Raw genomic sequence first — 10,375 nt, 5'->3', positions numbered from 1 at the left:
TTTGCATGAGCAATTTATGATATATTAATGCAGAACAGAACCTTTTTATTCGCAAACATGTCTGTATTTGTTCAAATCGCTGCACAATCATTTAATCCTGAATTCCACAGACTCAAATTGAAAGGCATTTGTTTGTGGTTAGTAAGATACGTGTATAAAATGTATGCAACATGGATAATTGTGCGTGCATCTATTAAACATTTTGAGTCTAATATCATCCCATAGGTTGAGCAAGTAAGGTAAAAATAAATGCATATTATAAGACAATGAAAGTGTTTTTTGACCTTGCATGCATGTCAACCTGATGTTGGGGACTCCCAAAACCAAAATATGAACCTTTCATTACCCATAATAGGGGCACTTTAATGGGCATTGTTGAACAAACATATATGATATGTTTGATAAACTATACAACGTAATATTAAGTAGCTCATTTCGAATACACCCAATATCACTATTCCACGTTCCAGATATTGATTGCATCTAACAATTAAAACAAAACAAACAACAAAAGAAAAACAGTGTCATAATTTTCACAGTCTATTGAATTTATATTAAATTATTTGTAACAAAAATACATTTAATTATTTACTAATTTCAATATTTTTATACTATAAAAATATTTAGGTGTGTCATGTTTTTTTTTGTCTTTTTTAATTTCATAATTGTTTTTGACTATTGACTTATCTTTTTAATTTTTCAATTTTTTTATTTTAAATAATAAATAACATTATTATTTAATTGATTAAATAATAATGTTTATTGATAGATGATTGTAAAAATTAATGAATGGAAATGAAAAGTAAATGTGCTCATATAATATTTAGTTGTAGTAGAAGTTATAAAGAAGTCATATAGGCTACTAGTTAGTTATATAGTTATATTTTTCCATTAGTTCATTTTCAATTTTCTATAAATAAACATTAAATGCTAATGTTTCTTGATATAAAATTGCAAAATCAATGAATGGAAATTAATAGAAAATTAAAAAACTCAGAAAATATTTCGTTGTAGTTGGAAAATAATAGATTTTTAAAAATTTATATTTGATTTGCATACCCTTTTTTGTACCGTATTCATGGAAAGTGGCAGAAATACAACCTTTGATTTTATTTAATTTTTTCAAAATATTTTTAAAATTATTTTTATTGCTCCACTCTTTACTGTAAACATTATTGAGTACTTCCCACTTTGACACTAAATTGTCATGTTTTATTCAGTTTTATAAAGGTTCATTTTTTAAGGATTATCGGCATGGGAAAGGCATGTATTCCTGGCCTGATGGATCCAAATACACAGGAAAGTTTTATTTGAACCGAAAAGAGGGATACGGAGTACAAGCATTCCCAGATGGATCAAATTTTGAGGTGAATAATTCATAGTTCACTAACAATAAGACTGTTTTCATCATATAATAGATAATTAAACAAAATCTCTTCTACTCATCTGCAGGGTCTATATCATGCTGATGAACGCTTCGGCCCTGGGGTCATGACATACCCTGATGGGCGGCAGGATGTGGGCCTTTGGCATAGAGAGAGGCTACTAAGACTCTGCACCACACTGGAGGGCGGCTTCAGTCTTGAGGACTTCCCAGAACACATGACCAGACTGCCTAAGAAACATCTGAAACAACCTCAACTTCCTGTTGAGGTGGAGTCGAGTAGAGACACCGATCAGGGTCTATCTGAGGACGAGGACCGTTTCATCCTGCCTCCAAACATTGAGAGTTATTCCACAGATTCAGACCATCTGCCCGTCCCCAGGTGTCTACGCCGGGAACTGGACCTTCACTTTTTTGGTACGAGTGACATCAGCACAGAGCAGAACTCACCATCGACAGCCTTGCCGCTACAACAGCGCATGAGTGCACACATTCAGAGACACAGGTAAGAAGATTGTTGCTTTGTAACCTGGGCTGTTTACCAACATGGTTCATTTTATTTTATTTTATTTTATTTTTAATTTAATTTAATTTAATTTAATTTAATTTAATTTAATTTAATAATGTATTATTATTAATGATAATTTATTATTATTTTATTTCATTATTTTATTTTATATTATATTTTATTTATGAATACTGGCAATTAATTATAATGAAACCATATAATAATTAATTTGACGTAGATAAATAAGAATAATAATTTAATCTGCAAAGCACTTGATTTCCAAAATAATAGTTTACAAATAAATTATTATTATTATTATTATTAAGTAGATTTTTATTTTTTTATTTTATATTTTGAAGTATATTTTATTGTTAAAGAATATTTCATTTTTTTAAGTAAATAAATAATAAGAATTTAATCTACAAAGTAGATATTGTTTTCAGAATGGTGAATTTAGATAACAAATATTTTAAAAGGTCTATTATATTATTTTAATAAATCTATTAATATTGACATAATGCACTGAAAAAAGAAATATGTGTTTAATTATATTAATTATTAACTATTTTTAGATTAATTATACTTTATTATATTTGGCACTATGGCCTTTCTGCCATATAAATAGTATTCAATATTTGCCAAAAGATTTTATTTTATTTTTTATTTTATTTTATTTTATTTTAAATGTATTAATGTTAACAATTTTACTAATTAATTAACTACCTTACTTACTGACTTTACCCTGCAGATTTGAGAAGGACACATTAGACTGGGATGTTGCTGCAGTGCTGAATATGAACAGGACTCAATTCGGACCCAAAGGTCCCTTGGAGCTGAACTCAGAGAAACTGATCAAGGAAGCGTCACATGGTGAATGCAGGAATGTTTACCGAATCCTCAGAGATGGAAAAGTTCATCCTGACGTGAGTGACGTACGGGGACATACGGCTCTCATAGCAGCCACGGTAAGCTACAGTTTTAGCATGTTATAATCTAACAATCTAAAATGCTCATTGGCTTTTTGCTACAGTATGTGTTGTGTAGCTTTTACACCTTGGTATTTAATTTAATTAATGTAAAAAAACAAAAAAAAACAAACAAAAAAAAAAATATATATATATATGTATGTATGTATGTATGTATATATATGCATGATTTTTTTGTTGTATTATGTCTATTTTGTGACAGGACATTCTTTCTTTGAGCGTTCTTGTCATATAAATAGTGACTAATATTTGCCAGAAGGTGGCAGCATTGCTTTTTATTTTTCACAGTAGTGAAGAAACATTGAATAAATGGATAAACTACAGGTTTCGGATCTTTAATAACAATACACAATAATTTGTTGTGTGTCTGTGTAGGTTAATAGTCATGATGATGTCATCCACATGCTGTTGGACAGCGGGGCCGATGTTAATAAGTTAAATGATGAAGGCATGTCTGCTCTGGCTGTCTGTCATGTCCTCTACTACCCACTTCAGTCTTTACATGAGACACTGGCTGAGCGAGTGACACAGAATATCAGCCCAGAGCCACAGGTAATAATACAGAGAGGAAGTTTGGGATGCATTATGGGTATTTTGGTTTGCTTGTTTTTCAGATCATTTTTATTCTTCGTTTCTTGCTCCTCCCTTTTTTCTGTCTGTAACGCTAAAGATCAAGCCTTTGGAAGACGTCTCCCATGAATCCTCTCCTGATCCAATGACAGGAACACCCAAAGATGAAAGCGGCCAAGAGACATTTGAGACACCAAGAGAAAGCAACCAAACTGACCAAAGTCTTGAACCAGAGAACCTCAATAACTTGGAGAAACTTGAAGCTCAAGAGCAAATAAATGAGGACATAAATGAAGATGAGATACTTCTTCAGCCTGACCAACCAGAAGGCCTCAACTACTCGGAGGAACCTCAACTTCATCAAATCAATGAAAATACAGAGCCAAACAAGGAGGTAGTTGTTCAACTTGAACATGAAGAAGACAAACCAGCAGAAGAATCACATGTTATAATGTCAAGATCTATTCAAGTCTTTGATGATAAAATCCCAGTGGGTTCTGTATCGTGGCAAGAGAAGGAAGCAAAGACAGTCGTTAACTCTGAGGAAGAGGTGACAAATCTGGAGATTGATGAAAACCTGGAGAGGAGCATCAGATCAGATGAACCTAGTTTTGATTCTGCATGTTCTATGGCTAGTTTTCATATTCACGTCACAGAGGAAATCCTGCAGAAGAGTGCTGAGATCCTGTGCCAGACAGGAACAGTGACTCGGACAGACACCCAGGAGACAGTCCGGAAAATTGCACTTCTTAAGACAGAGTTAGTAAATAAATTCCTACTTTTTTTATTTACCTGAATCTGAATCACAAAAATATATCTGGGTCATATAGAATTTTTATCGTTGATACCAATACTACTGATGTGTCTAGGAATTTGTTATTTTTTTCCTAATATTTAGCCATTGACTATAGCCATTCAACATTACAGTATAATTGAGAGCTATCAATTTTAACATTTATTAGACTTGAAACAATAACTTCTAATTTAAGTGAACGTAAAACAATCTTCACATAAACCCATTATAATAAATGTCATATTTACCTGTGCCCTTTAGGGTTGTCAAAATGGCTGAAAAACTACATTCGAATTTTTTACTTAAATATTATCGAAATTCGAATTATGTTCGAATTTAAAATGCATAATTTCAGTTAGGGTGAAGAAAAGCTTTTGGCTTCCCTCCTGAGGCCACAAGAGGGCGCATCGAGCATAATATTACTACTGCACATTTATTCAAAGCATAATCTGTGAAAAAAAATGCATAATGTTTAAACTAATGTTTAAAAACCAATTATAATTAAGTTGCTTAAACAACTATAATGAGTCATTGAAGCATCCCTTCAACGATTCGTTCAGACGGCTGATTCATTCAAGAAAGGAGCCAGTGCCTCCTTGCGTCCCAATGTGCATACTATCCACCCTCTGCCCTAAATAGTATTGAAAATGACTAATATCACATAGAATTTAGCATGGATAGTGTGCACATTGGGACGCAGGCATGGCTTTCTAAACATGCGGCTCTTTTGTGCGACACGCAAGTGCAACGGTGATAGATGTCCCTCTAGAAAATGGAAATAAGCGCAGGCAAGACGGACAGTTCTGACCTCTCGAAGTGGAACAGATACCTACGGGATCAAAGGTGGATATCGTGTTATTCTCACTCACGTGTTGTGTTGCTAATAAACATGATATAATTTCAGTCCTGTTGCTTTTATATGAAAATAAATATGATGAACAAGACACTCAAAGTGCTTGCTATTTAATTCCATACAAAAGGTGTATTTATCATCCATTTTTACTTTAATACAAACATGTATTTTAGATTTTTATAGAAATATGACAACAATCACATATCTCACACAGAGAAATAGTGTTTGGGAACATTCATGCATAATTTAAATACATAATCACATGAAATCAGATTAAAAAATATATATATTTTAGAAGAGAACCGCAGCATCACAGGTGTCTGAACCAATGAGCATTAAGCTGTGACGTCAGTCAGTCGTTTCCCGTCATGCTTTTGATCAGCGCAGTCGGTGGAGAGCAACTGCGCTCGACTGCACAATCCGACACAGCCGCCTCGCCGTCGCGAGAGTTTTTTGGCACACGTCAGCATGACATCAGATCAAGTCGGACGTAACTCGGACACTTTTCTGACCGGCATGCATCTCGCGGTGATCACCAGTGATCGGTTCTGCGCAAATTTTGCTCATCTCAAACAAGCCTATTATAATGCAATGACACTTACATCGCCATCGCATCTCGTGCGTCACTGATAAGTCTGCGTCCTTAACGCACACCTAAAATTCGAATGCAACGTTTTTGCATTCGAATGTGGATTTTTATTTTAAATTCGACGATTATTCGAAGTTCAAATTTTTTTTGACAGCCCTAGTGCCCTTATACAGAAACTGAATAAAGTTATTAAACACTAAATTCTAAATTAAATACGGATGAATCCTTAAAGCTACAAAAGTTATTGATTTCCCCTTTTTTTCTTTTGTTCTTTGATTAACAGACATCACAGCTGCTGGGTTATTAGTTATTTGGCTGCTATTACTTTAAGAGCTGCCGCTGCTGAACATGACACGGATCTGACATGCATGCTCGTAGTTTCATTCACGCTTTAATAGGAAATGATACAGGCTACAGAGCGCAGTCAGCGCACCACTGTATTTGTGTGTGCAATTGAAGAGCACGTGCTACGAGCACAGTATAACGGCTGACAGGACAGGAAAATTATTTTTTACTGACATATGGCCTGACAACATCTCATCTGACCGCATTTCACTGTTGTTCTACTAAAGCTGCCTCGTCATCAGTGCCGTTTCCGCACTCGTTTGACTTGCACTGGTTGCTGAGGCAAAGTGGAGTGCGCGTCTAAAAAGAATAGAAATTCTTGTCAAGAAAAAAAGAGACAGAAGTGGAAGCTGTTAGTGGGGTGGCCAGCTCCGCCCCTGTGTTAACTGTGTTAAATATTTGTAACACCGCTAAAGTGGAAAAATTAATCGCCTGTGTTAATGCGCTAATTTTGACAGCACTAATATATATTTTCATTTCAGCAATGAGAATGAGATTTAAAAAAAATTGGCATGAAATATGATGGGCATGTTATTGTTTGGTCATGCTATTATTTGGAAAGTTGTTGCTTTGTAATTGGAGATTGTCTGGTCTGACAGACACAGGAATCGATGGACTACAATTAAGCTTCTGTTGGAGAGAGGAGCAGACCCGAACGCCTCTACCATCCCCATGCCCATCATCTTCCTGGCTATCAAAGCTGCCCATGTCAAGGGCGTCCGTCTTCTATTGGAGTGTGGTGCTCGTACAGACATACCTCTACTTCCAGAGGTACGTTTAATTTAATTTAATTTCATTTCATTTCATTTCATTTAATGCATACATTTTGACAACCATATAATCTTTAATTAAGTTAATAAATAATAATTGAATCTTCAAAGATTTAATTTCATTAATATTAGTAATGTGTAAATATTGACAATACATTTAAAATGACACTATAAAACAATAATACAAATATTTAAAAAATATAATAAAAGATTCTTGCTGACCAACTACTAATCACTAAATTTTAATAAAATATTGACAGCAAGGCATCTATTTGGTCATTTTTATTTCTTTTTGTGTTCATGTCAGCAAAAGGGTCTGTATCCTCTTCACATAGCAGCGGGTTTATCTGGAGCAGAGTGTCCTGAAATCACAGAGCTCCTCCTGCACGCCCTGGCGGATCCTGACATCAAAGCTCAGGATGCACATGAATTCTATGAGCTTGATAAGGTCTGAGTAAACGTTTTGTATAAATATATTTCATCACAAATTTTTAATATCTCTAATCAAAGAAACATAAACCCTCAGGGCACATTTGAGCCCTTTAAGAATCAGCATCTCATTGCCTCTGGACCCCTGGCTAAATTCAGCGAAGCCCCTATTGAATTCCCTCAGGAAGGCGGGAGGACACCACTACATGTGGCTTGCCAAAGAGACAGCGATTATACAGTAAGAATACCATATATACGCTGAAACAACATGATACTCCTAGAAAAACTTTTTTAATCATTTTATAGCTTTTAATTTGCATGTAATTTTATTATTACCATATAATTATTAACTGAAATGCAGTGTGCCAGCATGTGATGGCGTTGCGTTACGTATGGCCCGAGTTCGAATCCCGCCTCAAGGACCTTTCCTGATCCCACCCCCCCCTCTCTCTCCCACTCTGCTTCCCTTTTCTCCTCTAATCTCCTGTGCGGTGGTCTTAACTCATTGTAGTAAAAGTATACTATCCATGTTTCTTTTGGCATATTGATTGCCATTTGTATAACCTTAGTTTTACTACAAATACCATGGTTAAACTATGGTTAGTATAGCAAAACCATGGTTAATTTGTGTTTACCATGGTTTAACTATAGTAACCATGTCTTTTGGTTTTATTTGTGGTAAAACCATGGTTAATTTTTGTCAGGGAAGAGACAGCATGGACTTGGTTTTAACAGATTTGTACACATACATGTGTAGCTTCTTGAACAGCCTCTTAAACGCCACTAATCGGATCTCAGACTAGCATACAGTGACATTTAGAAGCAACTTCTCCATTTATCTTTGTGAATTAATGGTTCATTCAGGAATAATGTACAGTTATCTGGTCATTATCGCAAAATAAACCCAGACAGGGTGATCAGGACCTTGGCATAAAGCAGACGGCTCTTGTAGCACCCTGAAGGGGTTTATTTTATGCTAACGAGTGGCTAACTGCTGGCACAACTATTTACAACATAAATAAATAAATAAATACAAGGTCAGGTAAGTAATTTAACTTTAGATAATACACTCAGACCGTTTATTCTGTAACGTAAACAAACACCACAATCGACTATAATAATACAACTCTGCCATCTTTTCCATCTGTGTTGATATTCATGTAGGCTATAGTGAGACAAAAATAATTGCTGATTGAAAGATATATCGCGGGAGACCATTTTGTTTCACAGTTTAGCCTCAAAACCACTAAGATCAGAGCAAAAGAACAGACTATGACTTCCCGTAATACTTCGTAAAAGTCGAAAGCCCTGCGCGACGACGGGTAGACCTTAAAGAGAAAGTTCTCCTGAGAATTACAATTCTTTAATCATGTACTCCTTATAATCCACTTTATTTTTAACGTAAAAGCGGGCGCGGCCATTTTGTAACGTGAATGTGCGACGCTTCCGGTGTCATTTGCTTCAATTTTAGCTGTATACAAAAACAGTTTGTTATGGTGCTTGATATTGCAAACTGGTGTCATATTTTAAAGTTATCATAATCACAAACATTGGTTTGTAGCACATAGTTTTGTTTAGTGCACTTTATTGTTCTTCTTGGTTACCCTTACGAAAATTAGGCCTAACCATGGTTGTAGTAAAAGTGTAGTAACCATGTTTTTTTTGGCGTATACCATTTGTATAACCAGTTACATAGTTAAACTATGGTAAGTGTAGCAAAACCATGGTTTAACTATAGTAAGCATTTTTTTTTTGTAGTAAAACCATGGTTAATTTTCTCAAGTTCATAGATTACTTCCATGTTGTAAAATTAAATGTAATGTAATGAAAATGAGGCTGTGAGGGATAGGTTTTTGTTACAATGTTGTGTGCTGCATTAAGGTCCTAGATCATGTAATTTTCACAACTTTCAAAGCTGTTTTAAGTTTTTGTCTACGTCAAGTTTTTCAGAAAGATGTTTCATCAGTTGAACAATCTGTAAGTTGTTAATGGGTATCCACTGAATGCACTGTACTGATATTTTTCACAGCCTCATTTTCATACCTGTCAGAAATGAAATATAGCAGCACTACATTGACTAATTCTATAATTGTATTTCCATGCTCTCTCCCACTCCGCTTCCTGTCTCGTCTACACTGTCCTATCGTAATGATAGCAAAAAACACCAAAAATAAATCTTTAAAAAAATACACTGTTAATTAAAAACTACTAGATTAATAGATAAAGTTATATTTAAAAATGAAAAGTCGCCAAGAAATGCATAAAATGCAATTGTCAATGGAGTATTCAATCAAATGAATTGGAATTTATTTGTGAATTATAATAATAAGAAGCCTTATTTTTCTTTCAGAATGCTAGAGATGTGGTGGCGCTTCTCCTTTCTCATAACGCAAACCTCAGCGATGTGTGGAGTGGCCATTCACCCCTATCTCTGGCCATCGCGAGTGGCAACGACCTTGTATGTAATCATTTTTGACATCCCTTCTTCCGACTGAATCATTTGTAGTTCTGCTATTTGCAAGGAATCATGTTTTATAGTGTAATTAAATGCTGTCTATTCAAAGGCACAGAATGAATTTGGAATAATAAGTCATTACTGAAGGATGAGGGTGAGAACTCTATGGCATTGCATCGACGTGCCGTGTATATTAACGCTGTTTTCCCAGGCTGTGGATGAACTGCTAGCTGGAGGGGCTGATCCTAATCTTCCTCTCACTCGTCATGTGGGCAGCGCTCTCTGTGCCCTTGCCAACATCAGCTACAACCGTGGGCCACATCCACGCAACCAAGTCAAGCTGGTGATCTTCTTCAACTAATTATCCTACGTAGTCCCATTGGAAAATACGTTCATATGTGAAATATGTTTCTGCAATGTTGCTCTGTAGTTGCACTATGCATTGCAAAATAAAAGTCGAAATATGCATTTCAATTTAGTTAGGCTTAGGGGAAATGCATGTTTGTTGATTTTACTGAATAATTTTGTACAGATTAATACGTATATATGTATTTTACAACAACAATAATACTAATAATTTTATTCCATATATTCTATAAAAATATATAATAATAATTATAAAATAATATTAATAATATTTTAAATAAATTAAAACAATTATTTTATAATTTTGTGCAATATATGGAATATTTG

At 34.7% G+C, this 10,375-nt stretch overlaps 1 protein-coding gene across 1 annotated transcript in view; it reads left to right on the top strand.

Annotated features, from left to right (window-relative positions):
• The first annotated feature begins 1,265 nt into the window (after positions 1-1,265).
• The window catches only part of ankmy1 (ankyrin repeat and MYND domain containing 1), a 17,733-nt gene continuing 8,623 nt past the window's right edge, over positions 1,266-10,375 (top strand). Inside the window, exons 1-11 of the mRNA XM_016456407.1 lie at positions 1,266-1,367; positions 1,453-1,889; positions 2,641-2,857; positions 3,254-3,430; positions 3,549-3,968; positions 4,014-4,207; positions 6,628-6,799; positions 7,106-7,246; positions 7,325-7,465; positions 9,578-9,685; positions 9,894-10,025. Of these exons, the coding sequence (XP_016311893.1) occupies positions 1,266-1,367; positions 1,453-1,889; positions 2,641-2,857; positions 3,254-3,430; positions 3,549-3,968; positions 4,014-4,207; positions 6,628-6,799; positions 7,106-7,246; positions 7,325-7,465; positions 9,578-9,685; positions 9,894-10,025 (2,241 nt within the window). The remainder of the gene's footprint in view (positions 1,368-1,452; positions 1,890-2,640; positions 2,858-3,253; positions 3,431-3,548; positions 3,969-4,013; positions 4,208-6,627; positions 6,800-7,105; positions 7,247-7,324; positions 7,466-9,577; positions 9,686-9,893; positions 10,026-10,375) is intronic.

The sequence above is a fragment of the Sinocyclocheilus anshuiensis genome, unplaced genomic scaffold (genome assembly GCF_001515605.1).
Source record: "Sinocyclocheilus anshuiensis isolate Anshui unplaced genomic scaffold, SAMN03320099.WGS_v1.1 scaffold543, whole genome shotgun sequence".
In the NCBI taxonomy this organism is placed as follows: Eukaryota; Metazoa; Chordata; class Actinopteri; order Cypriniformes; family Cyprinidae; genus Sinocyclocheilus; species Sinocyclocheilus anshuiensis.
The sequence above is the reverse complement of the archived record's forward strand: the minus strand, read 5'-3'. Positions and strand labels throughout refer to the sequence as shown.